This window comes from Penicillium oxalicum, chromosome I (assembly GCF_001723175.1).
Source record: "Penicillium oxalicum strain HP7-1 chromosome I, whole genome shotgun sequence".
NCBI lineage: Eukaryota > Fungi > Ascomycota > Eurotiomycetes > Eurotiales > Aspergillaceae > Penicillium > Penicillium oxalicum.
In genome coordinates this window covers 116,132-140,732 of record NC_064650.1, presented here as the reverse complement: position 1 = coordinate 140,732, position 24,601 = coordinate 116,132, and the positions used below count along the sequence as shown (strand labels likewise).

The 24,601-nt window shown below is 50.5% G+C and overlaps 7 protein-coding genes across 7 annotated transcripts; 2 read left to right on the top strand and 5 right to left on the bottom strand.

Annotated features, from left to right (window-relative positions):
* Positions 1-284: 284 nt before the first annotated feature.
* Positions 285-2,401, bottom strand: POX_a00043 (uncharacterized protein; the record flags this gene model as incomplete). The annotated part of the gene is made up of 2 exons (XM_050108992.1): positions 285-1,832; positions 2,063-2,401. The coding sequence occupies 2 exons, from the start codon at positions 2,399-2,401 to the stop codon at positions 285-287; spliced, it is 1,887 nt and encodes a 628-aa protein (XP_049972760.1).
* An 8,211-nt stretch (positions 2,402-10,612) lies between these two features.
* Positions 10,613-11,785, bottom strand: POX_a00041 (uncharacterized protein; the record flags this gene model as incomplete). Its single annotated transcript, XM_050108991.1, has 2 exons — positions 10,613-10,981; positions 11,051-11,785. 2 exons carry the CDS (start codon positions 11,783-11,785, stop codon positions 10,613-10,615), a joined length of 1,104 nt encoding a protein of 367 aa, XP_049972759.1.
* A 1,395-nt stretch (positions 11,786-13,180) lies between these two features.
* On the bottom strand, positions 13,181-13,919 carry POX_a00040 (uncharacterized protein; the record flags this gene model as incomplete). Its single annotated transcript, XM_050108990.1, has 2 exons — positions 13,181-13,473; positions 13,550-13,919. 2 exons carry the CDS (start codon positions 13,917-13,919, stop codon positions 13,181-13,183), a joined length of 663 nt encoding a protein of 220 aa, XP_049972758.1.
* A 1,826-nt stretch (positions 13,920-15,745) lies between these two features.
* On the top strand, positions 15,746-16,799 carry POX_a00039 (uncharacterized protein; the record flags this gene model as incomplete). Its single annotated transcript, XM_050108989.1, has 2 exons — positions 15,746-16,021; positions 16,107-16,799. 2 exons carry the CDS (start codon positions 15,746-15,748, stop codon positions 16,797-16,799), a joined length of 969 nt encoding a protein of 322 aa, XP_049972757.1.
* Positions 16,800-17,733: 934 nt separating this feature from the next.
* POX_a00038 (uncharacterized protein) lies at positions 17,734-20,146 on the top strand (the record flags this gene model as incomplete). Its single annotated transcript, XM_050108988.1, has 3 exons — positions 17,734-18,224; positions 18,282-18,659; positions 18,694-20,146. 3 exons carry the CDS (start codon positions 17,734-17,736, stop codon positions 20,144-20,146), a joined length of 2,322 nt encoding a protein of 773 aa, XP_049972756.1.
* Positions 20,147-20,859: 713 nt separating this feature from the next.
* On the bottom strand, positions 20,860-22,563 carry POX_a00037 (Peptidyl-prolyl isomerase cwc27; the record flags this gene model as incomplete). The annotated part of the gene is made up of 1 exon (XM_050108987.1): positions 20,860-22,563. The coding sequence occupies one exon, from the start codon at positions 22,561-22,563 to the stop codon at positions 20,860-20,862; it is 1,704 nt and encodes a 567-aa protein (XP_049972755.1).
* A 1,124-nt stretch (positions 22,564-23,687) lies between these two features.
* POX_a00036 (uncharacterized protein) lies at positions 23,688-24,130 on the bottom strand (the record flags this gene model as incomplete). Its single annotated transcript, XM_050108986.1, has 2 exons — positions 23,688-23,958; positions 24,027-24,130. The coding sequence occupies 2 exons, from the start codon at positions 24,128-24,130 to the stop codon at positions 23,688-23,690; spliced, it is 375 nt and encodes a 124-aa protein (XP_049972754.1).
* Between the last annotated feature and the right edge of the window lie 471 nt (positions 24,131-24,601).

Sequence of the window (24,601 nt, the reverse complement as noted above, 5' to 3'; positions counted from 1 at the left end):
AGAGGAGGTGGAGGAGAGGGTGTGTATGTGGCACCCTCCATTTCCTCGTTCTTTTTCAGTTGCACAGAAGCGAGCAAGGAAAATTGAGGGGAGCGATGGCAAGAAATTTGATTCGGTTCGGATGGAAGGGATCTTCAAGGGTCGGGGTGGGAAACGTTTCCTGGTTGCATTCTTGAAACTCATGGTGAGAGCGGAAGGGGCGAGAGGTGATGTAAATTTTTTTTTAACAGGTGATCGAACAAAATGGCGACTTCAGGCGAAAGGAGACGGGTGGTCAGAATCATCTACTCGACGATGATCTCGACTCCAGAAGTGGTGCGGAGCTCATCACTGCCACGGGCCTGATGTCCATTCGGGCGGCGGAAGCCGGTGCCCTTCTCGGGTGTCGGGCCACGGGGCTGTCGGATCGGCATGCGCTCTTGCTGGGTACTGTCAAAACCCATTCCCATGCCACGGTTGCTACCAATAGGACCGGCTGCGGAAGACTGATTGTCCTGCTCCCAAGAAAACATACCACGCAATCGTCGAGGGCTGGCGTTAGGACCACCAATACCAGTGCCCAGGGACAAGCCACCAAGGCTGTTTACCAGCAGGTTGTCATCTCGCGGCATGCCCAATGAAGAACCTGCGGGGGCCGACGTGAGAGTAGGGGTGTTGGAAGCGCCGGTCGGGGTGCCATCGTACTGTTGCAGGCGAGAGCCGTTGTTGGATTGGAGGGCGGCGGGAAAGCTGGCGCTGGAGGGAACCGGGGAAGGTGTGTAGGATCGGAGATCCGCAAACGACTTGGCGGCGCGCAAGTTCTGCGTATTGGCGAAGTTGCCGGTCGAGTCCATGACTCCGAGGAAGTTCGAAGTAGGACCACGCAAGGTGTGGAAGGCGCCCTGGCCGCCTTCTTGACGAGCCTCGCTGAAGTCAATGGTCGCGGCGCGGTTGAGACCACGACGACCACTGTCACTGTGAGACGCGGTAGGAGGGATGGCCGATAGAGGGGGGCTCACGTTGGAGCCGGCGGGCACCTTGAACACCTGTACCTGGCGCTGATCGCCATTACCGCGAGAAGCGTGGCCCAGGCCCATGTTGTGAGCCAAAGTGTGGACTGTGCGCCGCTGCGAAGGGGTCAAGTTGGGAGGAAAGATCACCGAATCCCGTGCCGTGTCTTCCTTGAACAGAAGCAGTTGAGAATAGTACGAGAGAGTCTGGCTGTCATTCAAGTCCACCTCTACTTGTTCCAAGTGATGAGCAATCAGGTCACTGTCGGGTGTCGGGAAGTGCCTGATCGAGGACTTACCCAGCTTCTGGCCGCGTTGCGAGACAGGCGAGGGAGAGGTGGCCGGAATGTGAGAGGTCAGTGAAGACATGGAGCTCTGAGTCTGCAGCTGCGAGGAGGCCATGGGCCGATGCTGCTCCTCCAACTGCCCCCGTCGTTCGCGCTTCTCGCGCTCGATCCGTTCCCGTTCCTGCAATGGAAGCATCTTCTTGTACTCCACCCGCAATTTGCGGCCTTGCAGTTCAAAGTGATTGAGAACCTCAATCACGGTGGCCGTTTCTTCGGCCGACGTGAAGTTGGCAAAAGCCAACCCGCGGAACACTCCGTTGTCGAAGTGATAGTTGAACGCATACGGCAAGGGCAGATTCAGCTCAGTCATCAGCTGGACCAGCTGCTCCTTCTTCACGGCAAAGGGAATATTCTTGATCACAATCGCGGTTGGAATCAACTCGTCATCGCCTTCGGAGGAAGCCGATGGGTCTGGCCGCATTGCATTGCTCTGGATCGGACCTGGGCCGAGATTGGCAAAGGCGTTGGGCAAGCCTGATTGCTGGTCAAGCCAAGTCTGGGGGAAAAAAACGAGAAGAGATGTCAGTCAGTACTCAAGACTCACGACTCCTCTTGAGTGAAACGGATCAAATGGTCAATGGATGAGTGAAATGCCACTGAGGATGGGGCCGAGAAAGTCTTGAAGGTCACAGATGGGGCATACAAACGAGACCGAGACAGGGATCGACGGGGAGGGAAGGAGCTTCATTTCCCATGGAGGTAAGTGGCCCTCAAGTGAGTACATACCGTGGGCAGACCAGTCCGTCCGCGGGCACTGGGCTTCAAGCTGGCCGAGGCCGACCGGATGCCCCCAAGAGACTGAGCGTTAGCGAATCCGTTGGGGTTCCAGGTCTGAGAGCCAGACAGATCGTAGGCATAAGAGTTATTGTTCTGCAGAGAAGGGGTCAAGCGCTCGAGACGAGCGGATTCGTAGCGAGCCATTTGGTCTTCGTAGATATTCGCGGGCATGGGACCGTAAGCATCAAATTGACGAGAGGGTTGACGATGCAGGGGTTGCTGATGGCGCTGAGAACCGGGGGAACGCGCGGCTGGGTCGTGATACATATCCGACGGTTGGTAACTCATGGCGATGGATGGCACGAAGAAATCTCGGGAGGGAGGGAGGAGGCGCCCGAGGAATGTGAGCAAGCAGGATTCCACCACAACAAAGTTCCCCAACGGAACTAATTTCACGTTCCAATTTCTGCCGAGCTGAGGTCTTCTTTTGTTTTCTTTCCCAATCGAGAGAGGCCGAGACACGAAAGGATGGACTACCTTTCCAGACTCGACTTGCGAATTTGGGCGAGAGATGGGATTTTTGCGTATTGGAGACCCGTCGGCGGAACGGAACTATAGGATCATGAGAGGGGTTGACGGGCTGTGGGTGAATCGACAACTGCTGGCTGCTTCACGATTGCGGGAGCGGAGAGAGACCAACACGCCGGATGAATTGGGTGGGAGGGGGGAGGGGAGAAGACTAGTCCAGTGCGGCGGAGGGAAATTTTTTTGCAGAATTGTGCGGAGAGATCGGGAAAGACGACGACTGCACAAAGCACCGTGTGGATGAGACAGGCAGAAACGATCGCAAAAGGCGGAGATCAAGGGAGGGAAAAAATAATCGAAAAATCGAAAAAATGAGAATCGAAAAAAAAGATTCCCGTCCACGAGTCTAGACCAGACGAGGGACCAAATAGCCAAATCGCTCACGGATGCAAAATGAAAGGTCGTGCTCGTTCGGATCGTCAAGAGTGCAGCGGAAGGGAAAAAGAAGAGAGGAGAGGAGAGGAAGAAGACGGAGGAGGAAGGAGGGCGGGGGGGGGGAAAGTAGTTCCGATCAGAAGAGCAGAGAGGAGGGGCGGGTACGAGGAAGAGAGGCAGAAAAGGGAAAGAAGAGATTCCACGGTGGAGCCTTTCACGCTTTTCTTCGCCGGGGAAGTTGGGTGTGTCAATGATGGGTGGGGAGGCCGTGTTCTCAAATTCGGGTCCTTGAGAATGGAGAGAGACGGAGAGAGAGGAGGCAGATAGAGGAAGAAAAGACGCGAGACGGAGGGATGATGTGTGAGAGGGAGAGAAAGAAGAAAAGAGGATCGGGTGGCGGATGTTCGACGGAACAAGTGATGCTGGAAGGCAATACTCGAAACTATCAAGGGAAGATCAGGCGATCCGACGATCGTAACGAGTCCAAATAAGCAACACTGATCCAACCAACCAGGCGCTCTCGAGAGGTCTCAGAGATGGTGGAAAGCTGGAGAATCGACCACGAAAGAACAGCTTGGTGAGCCCAAAACGAGACGAGTCAAAAAGAGAAAAAGAGGGCAGAGGTTCCGTGTGTGCCTGGAAAAACGGGAACCACCACGAGACAGGAGTCGAGAAAGACCTAGTGAGGGAAAAGAAAAAAAAAGGTTTCTGGGCGAATCTGTCGGTCCGATCACTTGTCGGTCCACTCGTTCCAGTTCACGAATCTGGTTGGGTCGGGGCAGGCACAAGTCGCCTCAGGAAGGATGCAGATCAATTTCAATGAACCAAATGCCAGTCGCCCGGGAGTCAGGAACTGAAGTCTATCTCGAAGAGGGTCGTCGAGGCTTCGACGGGTATGTACCTGAGCACCTGAGCACTGGGCACCAAGAGGCACCGTGGGGATGACTGGAGCAGGGTTGCCAAGGAACCCAGATGGGAGTAAGGAGGCCACCCCAAGAGAAAAGCAGATCAGAATGAAGATAGTCCAGAATGGAGGGCCAGCGAGAATGCGCAATGTGGTGCAGGTGGGATCCAAATGCAGGGGATGCACGTTGTCAACTGAACCCAAACTCTATCTGCGAGGACTATCCACCGTTGTCAGTAAGATCCAGGCCTGAGCTGAGACTCAAATTCTCAGAATGCCGTTCTAAAGTTCCAGGACTTCGCCAGGGAGGAAGCGCAGAGACACCACGTTTCGATGCCTTTGAGAACACAGAAGGACCGGAAAACGAAGACCAAATGGGAAAAACGAGAAAAGATCAAGTCGAATGGATGAGAGACGCCGGGTGAGGCGGCCCGGCATTTATAGATTGGAATTACTAAATCGATGAAGCTCCCTAGTCCAGCATCCCACATGGATCCATGAATTCCCACTAGAACACACTAAGACAAGACGATCGTCGTCCCACGACGCTAAGGTAAATGAATCCCCCCCCCCCCCCAAATAAGGGAAGGATGACAAAGTGGTTCCCCTGTCCGGGATCATAGGTAAATTATGAGCCATCGCCGTCCGAATAGGCGATGAGCGGAGCGTGAAAGGGGAAGGGTGAGCGACCACGAAGAAAGCGAGAGAGGGGAGTGGCGGAGAGACGAAGGTGTTGACGGGCTGTGAAAAGAAGGAGATGGTCAACTAGAGTGGACTGGTCTGACTTGGCCTGAGTCTAATTATAACGTGCCAATTTCATCTATCAAATTCAAATCACTTGGTCTCCCCGTCTGCCGCCATATGGATACATTAAGCCCTGCCCGATCAACCGCCGAAGTCCCTCGTTCTATACTTACAAGAAACCGACAATTTCTAAGCGAAGACTGAGTATGGTCAATCTGATGAAGACTCAGGTGATATTTCCAATAACCACCCCATAGGAGCGCGGTTGCGTAATTGGACAGGTCCCCCCCCCCCCCCCCCCAGCTGGGAATTAGGCCGCGAATAATACAACATGAACGACCACGAGCCCTGGAGCAGCCAGTCCGGGCTGGAGGTCGACGCGCCTCGAGTCCGTGGTAAATGAAGACACCTGCTCATCAAATATAGTACGGATGGCATGTCCAATGAGCGATTGATCCCGTCATCTATATTTCACGGCCGATCCATTCCAGATTGTCCTGCACGATGTCAATCGGTCTGTATGTGCATCGTGCAGATTGCAGTCTGCAGACGCGCAAACAAACCCAGCGTCACTAATGTGCGGCATCGTGTAAGGCTCCTCCTGTGTCCTGCCTGTGGCGAATGAGATCATTCATTTCAAATGCTGAGCGATGCCTCTGGTCCAGCTCCATCGGCCCACGTCGCTGTCCATCCCTGCCCATGTCGTCATGTAGACAGGTCTCTAAGCCTTTCTCCTCTGATCCTTGTGTTTAATCTTGTCAAGTCCATGAAGTCTCTCGTGAAGTACTCGAATGCTGTCTGACAATCGTGCCCCAAGTTCACGGACTCCCACGCTCATGATGGAACAACGCCAGAGCACCGTCGAGGTTCGGCACTTCTTCTTTTCCCCCCTTAGATGATTGCGAGATGGATTTTCGAGACTGGACAATCTAGCCACATCAGGGAGCCCTTTTCGGCTGTTTGGGTTCAATGATGTCTCAGCTATGCCACTCCGCCTCTCCACTCCTCCGTCTGGTCTCCTCCCTCTCCTGTCCTGTCCGTCCATCATGGCCGGCCATTCACTCTCTATCTCTCGATCCATCCTGAATGAGTGTCTGGGTAATACATATCAGGCATACATACTCTGTTCTCTTGATTTTATTCCCTGAAGAGATTTTGAGAGCGTATACTGCGTAGTGCGTACTCCGGACTGGATACGGTAGATTTCAGTTCACTCAAAGGCAGTCGATCCACACGGAAGACGGATTGATCATTCCGCGCCTCTTTTCTTCTCCCCTATTACCCTTCCGAGAACGGCCCCGGCTCGTAGGAGATGAATCTCCATTTTTCATGGGTCTTTTCTTTTCTTTTTTTTTCTTGGCTCTCCCCCTTTCTACAGTACTTTATCCTCGGGTGCTGGAAAGACCGTTGATGCTGTGGAATCCCATCTCCACTTCTCATGAAGACTGTCGGCTTTTCTCGTCTTCTCTCTCTTTGAGGCTGGCGCCTTTCGGGATCTGGTCTCCATGACTTTGTACAGAACCTTCCACGGCGCCTTCTAGCACCACAGACTAGTCGTAGGGAGCATAGTGCCGCCACTTAAAATACCCACCGTTTTCTCGACGCGTAACCTGACTTGTGCGGAATCTTCCATCTTCTCCGCCCATGTCCTCGATCTACCCCCTTTTCTGCGGGCGCGTTGGTCAAGTGGATTTCATGTCCATGCCCCCCCCCTCCGACGACTCGAGCAATTACGGTTGCAAATGATACCCATCATGTAAATGCTCCTCATAGAATGGTCATTTGGAAGAAGTCCTCCAATCCCGGTCACCTTAAAGCAGCCCTCCGCTGACCAATCAGGTTCGTTTGACATTTGAACCTTTACAAATCGCCCTCCCATGCGAATCGGGGCATCAGGAATACCAGCTCCATTGGGGTGTCATGCTCACCGGAGATCCTGTCGATATGCAGCCTAAATGCGCACGTTGTTTCCACCCCCCCCCCCCCCCCCCCCGGCGCGCGAAAGAATCAAATAAAAGGCCGAGCCACTGGCGGGACCCAGGCATGAGAGCACACCGTGCGCTTAGAGAAATCCCCGGTACCTGGTTCTCTCTACCTTTTCATCAACATCTCAATGTTCTTTCGCCAACGAAAGAACATTGAGATCGAGACCAAAAGTTAAAAAAAAATTGCATCTCAAAGAAATGATTGGCCGGGGAAGAGGCACGAAAAGAAAAAGAGGGGGGACGAGAAAGCAGGAGCCACTCCAGCTCCAGTTCCGGACTCCCCTCGAACTGCCAATAGTGCACCAACTGAAATAGAAACCACGCCGATGGGGCGAGAAATTTCCTTCTCGAATACTCGGATGGAGGTATCCCGAAATTGCACACGGGGCTTGACTGTTGCACGATCCGTCTGCCGTTATGCAGTGGTTGGTCCGAACGATGGGGAGAGGCGTTGTTCGAGACGCACCTTGTCTCGTGCTCGATACTTAATTCGAGACGCTGACGGCTTAAAAAGGGGTCAAACATGTATCCGGTACTATTGTGGCCTTGGTGCCCACTCTGCCTAGTGTGAAGCATTAGTACCATGACGAATAGAGGAGCTCCTTTTTGTTTCTTCATGTCCATCGTACTCCAAATTGCCATTTGGAATGGTGATCATTGCTCCGCACGTTATGTTGTACCTCTCGTTGAGCATCAGCACAGTGCAGTACTTGGAATAACTAGCATGAGCTGACAAAGCAGTCTATGCAGAAGCTTGAATTCTCTTCGGAGTCACTGTTTTGAGCTCCGGGTGGCACTGCACTTGGATCCATGAACCAATGCTCTACTAGCTCAACTGCTTCCTCAAGCTCCTTTTCTTTTGCTGGCAAACGTGCCGTGGGTTGCCATTTACTGTAGTACCTACCTTTTTCCCGTCTATATACACGCATTACAGCTACCTGCCTGAACCACCCAAGCCTGTTTTTTTTGGAGCTGACTCTCCTAGCTCCTCCTCAGACCATCATTGATCCCGTTAAACCGAGTCCGATTCAAATCCTATTAGCAGGTCTCTTGTCCAAACAAGGAATGGTTTCTTCATCTCGAGAGACCCTCTGCGCAATTCCAATCAGGCCTGGTTAGGTCACCTTGCCACCCCGAAGGGGGGCGAGTTACCAAAGACATTTCCGAATATGATGTTACAGTCCTTGGTTCTGGGGTCTTTAGGCATTCCCCTTTGCAGGTGAATACATAGCCAGGAGGAAGAAGGATAAGAAGAAACAAGATACTCAACCTAGTCCACAGGGTAGATATCCCGTTTTGTCCATACTTTGGTTCAAAACGGAACGGCCCATCTCGTTACACCGCTTGTTCCATGGTTCCGCAGAGCTCGGACCAAGTTGAGTCTATCACCGACCCTGAGGTATCATGCATACGTTCCCTGCGGCCTTGAGAGTCCATCGTGAGTCTGCAATCTTGCCCTTCATCGGGGTTGAGCCCTCAAAAACCTCGAAATTTATGTATATCCCATAGTGCACTTGTGACATCTAACCTCCACAAAGTCATCTTCTCCTCTTTCTCCCCTATACCATAGATGACTGCACGCGTATGTGCGATGAAATCGGTCATAAGGAGGACTTAAAGTCACCCTCCGAGATCTTACCTAGGTTATTGCGGCTGCCACATTAAGCGCTTATTGGAGAGCAGACGCTACTTCACCATGATACTGACGACGAATACTTGGGTGGGAAAGAGACCAATCACTGGAAAATATCTACCAAAGTCATCAATTCCATCGGCAGTCAAGAGAAAAGAGCCAAGGTTCGGCCTACCGTTTTCTTGTTATTTTGGGGAAGTACGATTGAAAAAGATCCATGAGCCTGACTCTTTCGTCCAGCTTAACGTCTGTCGAGTCCTAGGGATCATATTTGAGCAGGCCTAAGGGAATGCTATCGATATTTGAATACTCAGAGCTCTGGTGAGGGGTGTTTGAGCTATACCTCAGGCTCAGTCCCTCCCTTATTAAAACGCCAAATTTGGGATCGTTTGGAAGGACATCATTTGTTTCGAGATATCTTTGATAGAGATAGCAACCACGATTTACTTAAGTACCTGGCATTGGCGGTTGCATTGATTAGGTCGCCACTGGCTGATTTCGTCTAGCGCAGTTGATCGACGGGGCAGTGCTTCGGTCACAACGGCAAGTATCACAACCCCCGGTCTCTTTTCTTCTTCTATAAATAAACACTAGAGCTAACATTGTTGTAGGTACTCGGATCGCTTATCAATAGGTGACTATACCGTGGACTTCGCTAGAAAAACTAGACAATCCGCTTGCTGACACTGAGAAGAAATATTTTCTTCATTTTTTGGTAGGTTGATTCTTACGTGGCCGCCTGAAGACCACAGGACCACGAGGTAGTTGCTTGACGATCCTTGGCTGCTCTGATCCCTGTCGGTCGTGCTGGCTTACGGATTAAAATGGGGAGTATCCGAAATTCGGATTAGTACAAATGACCTCTTCCAGATGATTGACATAAGACCTGTAAGCGCCGGTGGTCACTTTGGTGTCAGATGAATCATAAACGACGAGGGCCGACGCTCAAACCGGGCATCAGCCTGTTTCGTACAAGAGGTGCCACACTCTGCTAATGTTAGACAGCAGTCAGTTCCACTTTGTAACTGGATTAGCAGAACGGAGGTTATACCAAGTCTCCTCCATCCAGAAAAGCCTCTCAACCTGTATGCGTCGAAATTTTCATCGTTTCCACAATTTTTAATGTTATTCGCCGCTTCATTTCACATGTCGGCAACTTCATACTGAGTAATTGAGGTGTAAATATTCAAATTACATGGCGATGGACATAGATAGAACTAGAATATAATCTACGTGGATCATAAAATCAGCAGCTCTTTGGAATTAAAGGTCGATCGCCCGCTTCTCTGGATAGAAATTGGTAAGTGTCAAAAAAGAAGCGACCAAATTTTAGAAAAATGCATTCCCTGTGCTTTCACTATTGCTTTGTGAAATCGGCATGATCACTGTCCATGTATTTGAGGATTTGGCTGTTGAACGGACAAGCTCCAGACAATTTCGGTATGCTTGTCTCGAGTTCTCTATGGCATTGCACAGGATCAAACCTGAGACGGTGGAAAGTGGTAAAAGTGTCCCTTCTGGAGGAATAAAGGCTTGAGAGGGACATTTCAACTCATCATTCGAGACTTATTCATGACCATGCTCCCCATTCGCCAGCTTATCAAAAAATTATTGTGCATGTTTACATCAGTAGCAGGGCGAGAAACATGTGTCAACCAGGTCACTTCGCATTCATGAAGTTCCCAATACCAAGGCTTTCCGGGCGTGATTGGTCCCAACATCTTTAGGTATACCTTTGGACTCTGTGCTGCTCCTCTAATACACCATTCTATACCCGTAAAGAAAACATGCATTGATTGTGTTCAATTGCAGAAATCAACATTTCTCTCTAATCTACGACGATGACCTGTTGCTACAGTCTAAGAGAAAGATTCTGGATAGGAATTCCTATTTGAGTGATAAAAGAATCTGGGGCTGTTGAACTAGAGCAATAAAAGGATCGACCTCGTAATTTCAAGCGATGAACTTGTAGTGGGGATAGGGTGGGTGCAAGAGGTGACGAACAGGATTATAGATGAAGAGGTGGCGTACTTTTTGACTTGGTATGAAATAAGCCCCCCTTTTCCCAGATAGCATCACCGCACACTTAAGCGAGCTTGAACATGAAATTGTGCTGTGAACAGAAAGTGTTAGCGCGTTTTCGCTCACTGGAACTAGTACTCCGATTGAATACACATCTTCCGTACCTTCAGAAAGAAAAGAATTGTGGATAATCCTCACGGGACTCTCATGAATCTTTGGTTAAATCTCTTTTGAGGCCATCATCGAAGTGCAAATTGTCTCCAGTGATCTGATCTTTTAGAGAATCTCGTCAACACAGAAATATGCAAAACTCAAAGATCATGGCATGATGAGGTCTCGTCTTCCACAGGCCAAGCATTTTCCTTCTCAGATTCCAGTAGATTGAGGGCGCCTTTGGGGGCCTGAACAGGTGCGTTTGTATTCTTGCTGGCACCATTCAGAGGGGGAACATACTCGAGCGTCTCCGGGGATACAATATCCCCCTCATCGTCACCAAATTCGATCTCTGGTCCATCGCGAGGCTCACAGGCGTAATAGCGTAGAAAAAGATTCCAAGGTGCCTCGTCCTTGCGCACGAAGCTGTAGATAGGCGAGGCCCTGACCTTCAATACACCAGACTTGTTGAATCTAGCCTGAATGAGACGTCCGTGGCGTGGTCCGAACAGCGAGATGATCAACACCTATCAAGTTCAAAACAGACTGAATTAGCATACAATCAAAAACCTGATAGAACGTTTCTGATCTTGTACCGGGAAAAGCGAGGTCTTTTCGAATTCATTTTGTTGCAAACGATTTTGAATCACCTGGGTGATACATCCTAGCTCGCAAAAAAGCAGTTCACCTTCGATAGCAACTGCACCGGTTTTCATGACGAGCATCATGTGCGGGTAAATCGTTCCTGGGTCACGGTAGTCATATTGCCATTCGTAATCAGCCCGCACATCCCAAGATGGGATCTGGCTAGTCAAGGAATAGCCCCCGAGTAGCCCCCATGGAAGATCTGAGAATGGGTTGCCGTCCCTGATTTGGTTCCAATTTGAGGCTTCAGCAAGAGATTCGGGCCAGTGCATTGTCTTTTTGTATGAGCTTTCAACGTGTCTATTCAGGTAAAGGAAGGTGGTTTCTGCGTTGTCACTCATAGTGCCCGAAAGATGACGGCCTGTCACACCTGTGGGATGTTGGTACATCTCGTCATAGTTATTGCATAAGTTGCGAGTGCCTTCAGGTTGTTGCGACACATCGAGCGAGTATTCCATGACCTGCTCAGAAGACATCGGTTTGAAGAGGCAAAAGTTGGACGTGATAAAATTTCGATCCACAGGATTGAAGGATCCAAGACTAACTCGGAGTTTCGTGAGGTCATTGCTTGAGTACGTGAGCTTTGGGTCAGAGCTGAGTGCCTTGAGGAGATCCGAGGCAGCCTTTGCGTATTTAAGCCTCAGAGAGGCACGGTCCGCCATCGGGTTGTTGGAGAGGGATCTCATAATGGAAGATAGGCAGAGAATCTAAGGAACCTGACTGGAGCGATGAACAGAGTTGAGTATGAAAAAGGTAAGGATGGTTGGCAGAGTTGAAGAGTGAAAAAGCAGACAGTTCGGGAAAGCAGGCTTCATTATGACAGCGGGAGCTAGTCCATTCCTGCCTGGATAGCGTCATTTGTATGAGCTCTTTGACCTCAGCCCTTCGAGTTCAGAAAAAACAAACAACGTCTTGACTATCCAAAAATTTGGTGGATAGGAACTTCACTCTTCTCTATATCCATCTTGACATGGTTCAGTCTCTTCGCTCGACCAGGTCACGATGCTTTGATTGAGGTTGGGATAGGCCTGAGGTCCCAGGCAAGTATGGTATGTCAAGTACTCTGTCTGGCCTCAAATCAGTAAATATTCTCATGGACACGATCCGCCTTTGCTAGTTTGTTGTACTCCTATCACTTTCATGTTCTCAAAAATGGAAAGAGCTTGGACCGAGAAGTCTGATCACATGCTGAGAACTGTCGTGCGTCAAGTTGGCCTTGCTCCTGCCAGTTTTTCGTGAATGGTGCCGTAGTATCTGATGCTCTCAGGGAAAACACTAATTCCCCTCTTTTCATGTCAACAATGAGAATTGGAGGCTCGAAAGCTCCGAATCTCGACTCACTCAATTCACTAGCGCGATAGGCTGCTTTCAGGGTCCAAAATTGGTCACAAACAGTATCTTCTATTGAAGGTCCTCTAGGACATGAGCCGCCCTTACAGCGAGGCTCACTGATTCTACCGGTGGTCCTTCAGGCTTGCGATGAAGAAGTCCCGGATCAGGGTCGAGGCTGATCTGTCTGATCTGTGCTATGATGGGGCTGACGAAGACTCGGCTGTGATCTCGATGGTATGAGGTATGGCCAACAAATGAGGGCGCTCGAGATTCTGACGAGATGGCTGTAGTCACAGTGGTGATATCGACGAGTGAAGCGCCGGCAGAGATATTGTTAGCCTGAGCTTGCGTGAAACTCTAATAACGACTGCTTAGCGTAGCATATTTTCCTGCGTACAGAGACTAAATTGTTCATTTTATACCCAACGGTCCTACCCCCATAGCACTCCGGGTTCTTCGATGTAAAGGGTAGAAACAAATCTTTGTAAAAGACAAATCCATTGTTTGATGAGAGAAACTAGATTAACGCGATGTTGGCGAGGGGGCACAGATTCAGCATTTTGGAATGCTTCAAACCAGTCTTGGTATTTCCTCACAGCAAGAACAGGACTGCGCAAATATGAAATCCATCTCTTGTGACGGCAGAATACTTGGGCAGCTCGAAGATCCTCTCATCCAGCTCAACTTACTCCCCACTCTCTTGAGTCCTAAAAGGTGTATCGCCAAGTCCAAGTACAGCATGTCTTACTCTACAGCAAAGCAAAAGGCAAAAGACCGACCACTGCAGCCAGTGGGACCATGGTTGGAGCGGCGATCAATGCTGCTGCGTTGCCGGTTGGCGAAGCAGTGCTGGTGGCGGCAGCTCCAGTTGATCGGTCCGAGTCCCGGTCAGCATCTCCAGTGCTGGTTGCACGGGCACCTGCTCCGGTGGTCGAAGCGGCAGTAGTGGTCATCATTGTGCCAGCAGCAGAGGTGGCAGAGGCAGAGGTAGGGTTGTAGGTAGTGGTACTGAACTTGCAGGTGTCGACAAGTTGGAGGGCTTCTGTGAATTAGAAAGGTGGTTACGTTAATCTAGGCGTCAAAGTATATAGCCGGTAAACATCGGGAAAGGTGCATACCATTATCATCATAGTCGTCACGGCGGCCAAGTGCGCGGCGGTCATTGTCATTATCGCCATCATCGTCCCCATCATGGTCACCGTCATGGTCATGGTCATGGTCCCCATCAGAGCTGTTGTGTTGACCGTTTTCGTTGATGCATGCAGCACAAATAGGGATTTGAGTCTGAGCACCATTCGCGTTGCAGATGCATCGCATTTCAGCAGCGTCATTGTCATTCTGATCATCACATCTTCGTGAGATGTCGAGAGCAGGTCCGCAGACATCTAAGCAACGTTTTGGCACATTGTCCCTCTCTAGCTTAGCAGCAAGTGCAGAGCTGCCAGCCAGAACAAGACCGCCGAGGGTGAGGAATCGATGAAAATGCATAATGAAGATTAATAGCTTCTCAGAATTGGAGAGGAACGATTGATGGTTGAAAGAGAAGAATGTGTGGGATGATGATTTTTTGGTGAGGTTGGAATGAACAGCTCAGGTAACTTTTATACTTCTCCTGATACCTTCAAGGAACGTTCCGGTCGTCCGTGAACAAGAATAGTCCCTGCAGGGACTACATGGACACGATGGGCCCCACGCTCCAATAACTGCATGCATTTGGTCCCTTCGCTGGACAAAATGACAGCATGTGGCTTTTATTGGGCCATGTATATGCGGCTAAATGACATAGCCCACGTAGATGCTGCAAAGATCAACATCAAATGCGGAGCGATGATCAATCAGCAGGCCTCATCTTCGGTAGAGTGTTCTACAGCCAATGTATTTTGACCATAAAAGAGCTGCCTACTATCTAAACATTCATGTAGCCTATATTTAGGTAGCTCACACTGTTGCGAGAGACGATCCTCTACTACTGATACAGCTACGACAACGCAGAGTGTTACTGTGACGGATGTGTTGAAGTTGAAGTTCCTAAAGCTGGGAACGGTAGATCGATACCTACGAGCAAAGATACGGATGACCCAGTCTGGATAATCTTTTTACGGATCTACGAGACATGCGAAGAGTTCTGGCTACAGACATGGGAGCAAAGGAAATCTCCCATTCTTCCTAGGCTTCACTGGAGAAGCAAAATCAGACGCTTTGAACTGCTTTGCAGCGCAAAGACAGAATTGGTGCCTAAGGCAATGAATGTGCGCTTTGACCGATCTAAGCCACTATTGCGGGGCCGCTCCGCCGTTCTTGGCGTACGTAAGGACCCCTGTCGGCTGCATACATACCTGAATTGATGCAGTACCTACTTTGTCAAAGAATATGGAAGTAGACATCATCGCGGAGGGGATAAGTCGTGAAAATATATCCAGACTACCAAGTACTAGAGAACTCAAGTATAGAGAGTTGAGATTTCCGGTAAAGAATTTGGTGGAAAGGAATTAAGAAGCTTCTACACCATCCATCAAGCGGGATCCACTGTACGTCCAAAGATACATTGTGATTCAGGGACTTGCGGGTGAATGGCTAGGTGATTAACCTTCCACCTACCAATGCTTATTATTTTTCTCCCCTACCTTGACACTCTGCAATACTGTGATGGACCCTGCACTCTATCCCAGCACTGCGGAGTAGAATCAAGCCAACTCCTTGAAAAAAAACTTCATTCAAATTTTCATTGAGATCCTTAGAAAGTATACTTGGGAATTAAGACTAATCCAAATCGATACTTCGCTTAGAGGGAACCCCGGGCAAGCCGGGCTCTTTGAACCCGTCTCTGGGCACGATGATGTATTGCACTGGCTGGAGATAGAAGGTAGAGTCCACTTTTTCAGAAAGTTTGAGACCCAAATGCTTGCTTGCTAAAGCACGCCGATAACGAAAAAGAGATATCAATGGAACCTGCCTTTTTTTGAAGGTTTGTCATCATAAGAAGGCCAGAAAAGTGTGCAGATTATTGTCATGTGTTCCTTCTGCAGAAGGAGCCGAGGTCAATTCCATTCAATGTGAGCCCATATGTATAGTAAGACAAAGTTGGCCATGAGGTGGTGTCTTGGGGAGTGAGCGCACCTCTACTGAAAGGTAGGCGATTTTGGATTCTTCAAAATGGATGCACCAACTGACAATCCAATCCTCACCTGACATCAAACAATTCGTGTTTCCTTGTACTGACCGCCTCGCAAGAGCCGTAATGTAGCCAAACCATTTCCTACCTACGCACAATCCCGAAGACAAACCACCCAAATATTCTCGAGAACTGTCTCATCATGGGATTTTCCGACATGGCCAGATCTATCCCAAAGGTGTGGGACAAGTACACTTTACGAGGGATAGAGCCATCTGTCCTCAGTGTTCTCCCTGTATTCATCTACGGCACGGCCTGGAAGGAAGAACGAACTGCCGACCTGGTCTATAGCGCAATTAATGCGGGATTTCGAGCTGTTGACACGGCAGCACAGCCTCGCCATTATCAAGAGCACCTCGTGGGTGAGGGGATACGCAAAGCGATTGCAGACAATATTGTCCGTCGGGAAGAGCTCTATGTACGTCATGTCGCTGTCCACCAAGTGTCTGGGAAGAGAAAAAGCGGTTCAAGTGGCCCAATGCTTGTATTGACTCCGAGGTTAGATTCAAACCAAATTCAGCCCTGTAGCGGCACAGGATCTTGACAATATTCCCTACGATGCCAGGGCTTCGGTGACTGAACAAGTCCATGCATCTGTCAAGTCATCTCTCTCTAACCTCCGCCACTCATCGGACCCGGGCACAGCATCAGATGCATATATTGACACCATGGTGATTCATTCACCTCTACCGACTATCAGCGAAACAAAAGAGGCATGGCACGCTCTAGAGAGTTATGTGCCACGTTATATTCGCAATCTTGGCATCTCGAACTGCTCTCTTCCCGTGTTGCAGGCTTTGTTTACAGCCCCAGAGCTTACGGTGAAGCCGGCAGTGGTCCAGAATCGATTCTACAGTGACACTTCCTTTGACTATGAGCTGCGAATATTTTGTGCAGAACATCAAATCATCTACCAGAGCTTCTGGACATTGACGGCCAACCCGGCCCTTGTGCGTAGCGGTCCTGTCCAGCAACTTGCTACTCAAACTGGAATCAGCCCAGCGGCCGCACTGTACACACTTGTGATGGCGCTGGGACATATCGCAGTACTTAATGGAACGACGGATGAGCGCCGTATGAGGGAGGATTTGGCAGCTCCTTTAGCTGTGAGCAATTTCACCCAGAAAAAGCCCGAATTGTGGATGCAACTTGAAGCAGAGTTTCGGAGGATTGTCGGAGACGATGGCAGCATCTGAGATCCGGGGATAGAAACATGTAGAGGAAAGCATCAGCTTTGACAGACTGTAGGTGATGATTTCCTCACATTGATCAGTCACTTTCGAGTCTCATCAATATGTTCATTTGACTCGACCTCGCTTTCTCTCTAAATAGAGGCAAGATTGTCTCTTGACCAACTTCTGGGCCGCAGTTCTGACCGCCTCCGGTGGGGACATCAACATGACAGCACTGGGGGCACACTTTGGCCCCGCCAATTTCAGGAAAGCGGTATGAGCTGGCAAATGCTCCACTCGAGTTGACCTCATCGTCGCCAGCGCAGTTTTCCAGTCCAAAGTGGTCGCATCTTTGCAGAGTGACATCTGAACCTGTCGCATTCACTGTCAGCAACACCATTTGCCGAATCGCACATAGAAACTCCTCTGAAACTGAATGAAATTGCGTCTATCCGGCTGAATGTCGAATTTTCACTTGCGCTGACCGTGGTCGCTTCACGGCCGGAATTTCAGATATCGCCCGCCCTCGTGGTGTGTTGCACAGCACTATACTCATCGTTCAGACAGCTTGACGACCAACAATAGGATCGCTGTGCTTATTGGTTTATGTTCTCGGTGCCAATCGACTTGCGCATTGTCTGAAAGTTCCTAGCTTGTCTGATCAGGCTTGGTTCGTTTGCTCTCCACGTGCGTGAGAGTTCGATTGTTTCTATTCCGATTCCGTGCTGTACACGCAAAATCAGGAGGCGGAAGGGACCGGACAGTACTCTATCATTGAGGCTACTTCTCTGGATCTTTGCCGAGTCCATCAATCGCCGCCTTTTGCGTTGCCTCAAGGCCGGTCATACATAAAAGGAACAATTTCCCCCGGTTCAACTTCGCTCTCTTCCTTTCACGAGATCTTTGGTCCAACGAACATTACATTTGGTCTTGAGAATACCGAAACAGCCACAACACAATGAACTCACAGGGCATCACGCGTAAGCGGCCTGCCCCGGGCACCGCCCCGCCAACTCACCCTCAGCTGGTCCAGAATTATCAGAGCGTCAACCCGAACGCACAGCTTTCCAATGATCAGTTCCTGCAATGGGGCTCAAACCCAGCCGCCAACAATGTGAACAACTCCTATGTTGATCCATCCGCCTACAACACCGCCGCATATGCAGCCAGCCAGGACCTGACCGCCTCCACATTGGCTCCCTCGGTATCAGCAATCTCCACCAACTCAAACCAGCTAGCGCGTCGTACCCCCCAAAACCAGTTGATCAGTCGGAGTCGCAGCTATGAGCAGTCTCCTGTACCTTATGCTGATAATAATGCTGGGACAGGCGCGGGTGACGGCGCGTGGGGAGAATCAATTGAGGAGCTGTACGCTCGGGCTGCAGCTGCGAAGAGAGAGGCTACTTCAAAGAGAAAACAGATTCCGCCCTTTGTGCAAAAGCTTAGCAGGTAATGGCTTCTTCCGAGGTTTCGAGTCTAAGTGGACCTTACTTACCATCTTTACAGCTTCCTAGATGAATCGAAGAACACCGAATTAATTCGATGGTCCGATGATGGCAATTCTTTCATTGTCCTGGATGAAGATGAATTCGCCCGACGCCTGATCCCGGAGCTCTTCAAACATAACAACTATGCCTCCTTTGTCCGCCAGCTGAACATGTACGGCTTTCACAAGAAGGTCGGATTGTCAGACAATTCCATGCGTGCCAGTGAGCGCAAGAACAAGAGTCCATCAGAATACTCTAATCCTTATTTCAAACGGGGTCATCCAGAACTGCTTTGGTTGATTTCCAAACCAAAGAACCCGGCTGGTCATGGTGCCAAAGGCAGCAAGGCTGGGGCCCGCATCAAGACCGAGGAAGTGGAGGACAATGAAATCGACGAGTATGGCGAAGAGGGGGCAGCCGGTCATCGGGAGGACCGACCGAGAACACGCCCACTTCACCACTTCCCTGCTGATTCTGCTCACTGATTCGGCCATGCCCAAGGAGCGACTTGACCAGGTTGTGCAGTCCCTAAATGAAATTCGTATGCAACAGGCGCGAATCTCGAGTCACATTGAGAGCCTGCGTCGGGATCATGAAGTGCTGTCTGCCCAAGCTGCCACATTCCAAGAGCAACACACGCGCCATGAAAACTCCATCAATGCGATCCTGACCTTCTTGGCAACGGTGTACAATCGCAGTCTCCAAAATGGAGACGCAGCGACCAACATCGCAAGCTCCTTTGCTGGAGCCATCTCCGGTGACCAGCAGGGGAACATCGTGGATATGGGTGACGATTTCAGCTTCAACCCTATGGCATCGATGGCTAGTCCAACTGGGCAGCGGACAATGAAAAGACAGCCACTGCTACTGAAAGCGCCGCCTCCTACGCATGGAGGCAACCGGGCGACTACCCTTTCCCCAGCTGCGAGTGGAACCTACGAAAGTCGGTCACGCAGTAGTACTCGTCAACCAAGTGCTTCACAACCAGGACACGTGGAAGAATTACTTGACACCAGTCCTCGTCAAGCTGTCACGAACTTCCCGCCTGGAACCACCTCTGAAGACGACTTACCGCAGAAAGAAATGATGTCTGTGATTCAGAATTCAAACGCCCGCCACGCGAATTCAAGCACTCTTAGCCATTTCCCCGATGTTCTAGATTCGCTCGAGAAGGGGGGCAATGGCGCCATCACTCCAGGTGTACGTGCCGATATGCTCCGCCTAATGGCCAACAAGACTGGACATCATGCCGATTCGGCCAGCGCAAATAACGCCTTGATCTCTCCCACGCCGCCACCGATGCCACAAGACTATTCCAATCGGCTGTCCAAGACTCGACAGCAGATTGACAGCCTGGCGAGACTACAAGCCCAGCAGGATCGCTCCGTGCAGGACTTGACTAACTTGCTCCAGCCGTTGAGCCCCACTGGCAACATCCCGGGCTTGAACAATGACAGTGCCCCCCCAATGGACCTCGACCAAATCTTCGATGCGAATTACTTCACCGACATACCCGGAGCCGCGGCGCAAGTGCCAGAGGTCGATTCATCGGCAGCCGGTCTCGGAACCACGGCTCACCAACCTGATCCCTCGATCCTCGCTCCATCGGGTGACAGTGTGGATGACTTCATGGCCTTCAATGACGAGATCTTGTTCCCGCAGAACCAAACTCCACACAGTCACCAGTCTCAGGATCCTTCCTACAACTACGGATTTGACGGAACCGGTTATGGTGCGGACGCAGGATCCGGCAACCTGGATTCCAGCCGCATCATCGAGCAGTTGACCGATAGTGAAGCCACCAGCCCTGCGGCTCCCGCCGATGATCCCGACGCCGAGCTTGATGACGGTGGAAGCGCAGCCAAACGGCGCCGCAAAGTTTGATTCCTTTCTTCTTGGGCAACCTTCTCTTTTCTGAGCGTTACATGGGAGGTGGAGCGTGCGTTGGCAGGGTTTGGGGCTTGAACGCGATACTTTGCCTCTAGCAAGTAGTTTATGATCAAAGCAGGGTTTAGATGCCGGAGAGATTCAGAGAGACGCAGGAGATAGGAACGCATTTGATCAAATACCCCTGGGTGAAAAGCATGGCGTTTTCTGTGCATAGGATTCATCTTCATATCCATTTCTGTGTTTAGGTGGAATGGTGATTTTTTTTTTCTTTTCGTGTTTCTATTCTCCAAGGTTGAGAAAAGGTAATCAATCTTTGTGTGAACATCCATCTGCCTGGGTCAATTCGAGCAATCTACGCTGGAACCTCCAAGGTTGCCCGGAGGTACCAGCTCCCCCGCGTTTAGGCCGTAGGGAGGGTCTGTTTTGACATGTTCAGAGGCTAATCAGAAACAGTTAGAAGGCATCCAACAGGGCTGGCAAGACAGGTGCACTGGCCCTCTGAGTTGTTTTGATCCTTCTACATTGAGGCAATTTTCTTAGTAGCCGATTCTTTTAGGGAAAAGTTTTCGGACCTTCAGGGGTGATCAAGGTTCTAATAGACAATAAAATCGTCAATGGCAGACGTAGGTGGAATGTGTCTTTGCGCCGTGGAGAGAACATCCCCCGTGGCGATTGATATATTATTTTCGATTAATACTGATTGACCTCTACTTGCCTGCACGGTCCCATTCTCGTTCTCCGGCTCTCTCACGCTTGCGCTCTCTTTCCCAGTCTCGTTGCAATCCTCTCTTACGTCCACTCGGCCCTCCCAAATCCTTCTCTTTCTCTCGCGGATCAATCACCATCAGCGAATCCGCATCATCGGGATGTTCCTTCTTCCAGTTGAGATCTTTGCCTAGTGTGTCTTTGCCGAATCGTAGGGTATGATTCAGCCAGCCTTGATCATGAACCTCTTCGTCCTCGTCTGCGTTGGCATCGGGATCATTCCACGATTTACAGGACTGACAATTGGCGATGAAATGTAGATCGCAGAGCTGTGCTTCTTCATCCTCATCTTGTGCATCTTCCTGATGGGATTTACCCTTGGCCTCGGTTTCGTGAGAGTGGGCATTGGTGTGATTATGTGATGTTGGACCTTTGGATTCTGTTGCTCCCTCAAGCTTGGCTTTGAATGCATTAAACATGTCAAGCGCTGCCTTTTCAGCAGAGTTTCTGGAGCTTGAGCCTGCCGCGGCGCCGTTGGTCGAACCGGGCGCTGGCCTTTTTCGACCACGAGTAGCCGTCTCAGGGATCATGGCCTCGAGAGCAGACTTTTTGCGGCCGACGTCGGCAGGCCCGATGTCGACGTTTCGTCGCATGGACGCTTTCAACGAAGCAATCTCCGCTTCCATTCGCGAGAGCTTCGAAGAAACTTCCTTGGATGGTGGAGAGACTGGGGTTGGAGAGCGAGAGGGCGATTCTGGGTCTGGTAGTGGTAATTGCGCTTGCGGTTCGGGGGTTTTGATTCTTTGTTTGCGCACGGGTGAGGGAGGCCGATCTGGTGAAGGGGATCGAGGTCTTTTGCGAATTGTGGAGGAGGGCTCCTTTTCAGTGGTATTTTGTGACGTCTTCCTCGCCGTGGTCTCATTGTCTGTGCCTGACACATCGGCGACCAATTTGGTGTTAAATTTTGGCTTGGCTGGACGTATGGGCATGCCCTCGTCCCCTTCGTCGTCGCCGAAACTAAGTAAGACCTTTCCTCCCTTGGCGGCCTTCTTCTTCTTGTTCTTCCTTTTGGACGCTTGCTCGTCGGCTTCTGCAGTGGCCGTGGAGATGGTTTGCCGATCCTTCAATTTCCCTGCCAAAGGTCCCAATTCCCCGACTTCGCAAGAGGTCACTTTGACGGGATAAATGGGCCGGTCAGTTCCCTCTACACGATCCATTTCTGCAATCTTCAACACATTGAAGATGCTGTCCCCTTCCAGTCTCCCAAACAACGTGCATTGCCCGTTCATCTCCCGCTCCGTGTTTCCCAGCGTGATGAAGAACTGGCTTCCGTATGATCCATCCTCGCTCTTGGCCATGCCCACCTGGCCACGTCGATTGAAGCGCAGTCGACTGTGAATTTCATCTCGAAGGACGACGCGCTCGTTCGGGTCGCGTGCTTCGGGATCATATTCGAACTCGGGATACTCGTAGATGGAGGTACCTCCGGATCCAGTGCCCGTAGGATCGCCACCTTGAACTACAAAGTCTGGGACAATACGGTGAAAGATTGTGCCGGCGTAGTAGTTGTCCTTGCAGTGCTGGAGGAAGTTTTTGCAAGTAAGCGGCGCCTGGTTGGCGAAAAGGGAAATGTGAATCGGACCGATGGTCGTATGGAGTGTCGCCGAGGCCGTGGGGTTCGGCTCACTGGCATACTGAGTAGACATATTGAGCGAGAGAAAGCAGCCGCCAATCGCATACGCCACTAGCTTACGGCTTGTTGATCTCTCGTTGAGAATGCCTCTTCGATGGGCGAGCAATCGGCTGACCTCCAGAATTTGGAGATGACCTTCCGCCGTTGCGGTTTCCTTATTGGAAGCCTTCTCCGAACGGCGGACGTCATGTCACGTGACATTGTTTATGGGCTGCCGTCAACGGTGTGCAATCAATGCATAGGATGAGGTTCAATAAGTGTATCTGCATTTGGTGACAGGCCACCAGCAAGCAATAAATACAGGGATGCGCAAATATTATGCGGGAGGAAAAACAAATATGTCCGAGGGCTACATCGGCCGGGTCTATATTCAAAAAAAACATCCGTGGAGTTTGCCATCTGTCGCCTGGGAAAGTTGTCGCTTTTGGCTTGGTGTGGGGGCATAAGTCGCTGTCGGAAGAGTCGCATAGTGAAGGCGGAGAAGGATGATGAGAATGATAAGAATGATGATGATGAATATCTTTACAGTGTCGCGGGCGGGTGATTTGGTTGTGCCGAATCTCCCTTTTGTGTGTGAGTGTATGTGTTCGAAGAGCAAGACTCATCGCCATGTATGGGGCAGAGTCTTGCAAATGGGCACAGATTCGTTGAGATTGTGCAGATCGCCATGAAAGCTTGAAGAAACCATGACCTGTCCGCCTAAAAGCGATTAGCGTGGAACACAAGGCGAGGCTCTTACAGCTGCACAACTCCAAAGCTACTCTTTCCCTTGATCTGAGCAGTGTAGAAAGAAAAAAAAAATATTGGCGCATAGTGGGTGTTGCTGAGGGGTTAAGCTGGAGGCCGAAGGCGAGCCGGCAGCGGAGATCTTACAGCAGTAGGTGACAAGCTAATCCTTGAGTTGGCGCGTTGGGGAGAAAAGAGACTCGAAGGATGCAAGGCAGAAACAAAAACAGGTCGTGGCGGTAGTTGTCGCGTGGGGTCAAGAAGAGAGAAAGAAAAAAACAACACAGCGTCCGTATCCGTGCCATAGCAGAGATCAGCGACTGGGGTGATGATAACCCAGGGGCCGATCCCCAAGTGCAACGGGTACAGAGCTTGCGTGGATACGATAGATGAAGCGATCGAGGCCGGACTTTAGAGGCCCTGCCCATTCTGAGCCGCAATCATCGGTACTGACATGGTCATGGACAGAGGCATTGAAACTGGTCTCATTCCGCGATCATGTTCAAAGGTGGGGGTTCTGGCATGAAGGCCGAGTTGAAACCGCAGCCGACGCAGGGTTCGTTCTGAAATCTCATACCCATCTTCCCGTAGGAGCTTCAGCATTGCCTTATCGGTCAGCTTGTCTTGCATAAAGAGCACCTTGATGCGTGCATGGAGCACTTCGTCTGCAGTTGTGGTGCGGCTGCGTTTGCGAATCCCCACAGTCGGAGTCGAGACTGAATGGTCCGTTCCTTCACCTGAATGTTATACCGACTTTGCAGAATACGACCGATGGAATCACTGCTGATCCCGCGTTGGAACAGCGTGATAATTTCTTCCCGGTAAGGCTCCAGGTTGATCTGTTGACGCGGCATGATTTTTGCAGTAAAACTTGCCTTCAAAGGTCAGTAGTGCGTCTGGGCGTCAAGGAGGGTAGAAGTTTGCAAATGAGAAAGGAATTAAGAAAAAAGTACGGGGGCGGTGGAAAGAAGACGATCAGACGACAGGAGAAACCATCTTTGGGGGGGGGGGGGGGGGGCTGCCACGCTAAATCACATGTGGAAATGGTCGAGTTGTCGTGACTCGTGGCTTTTGGCTTCGGTGGTTGCTGGAAGCGGGGCAAGAGGGGCGGAGACTTGACTCAGGACAGAGTACTGTGATTGTACACTCATTGTACTGCACCGATGCATTCAGGTCTCACAGAAACCAGCATCATGCAGGCGTGAACTGACCGTGGTAGCACTAGTCCTAAGAAACTACTCACTCTCCGTTGACCATATAGTAACCATGGTCCGAACCCAAGGTCCATGTACGAGTGATGGTTCGAAAGTTACTCGGGTCGTACT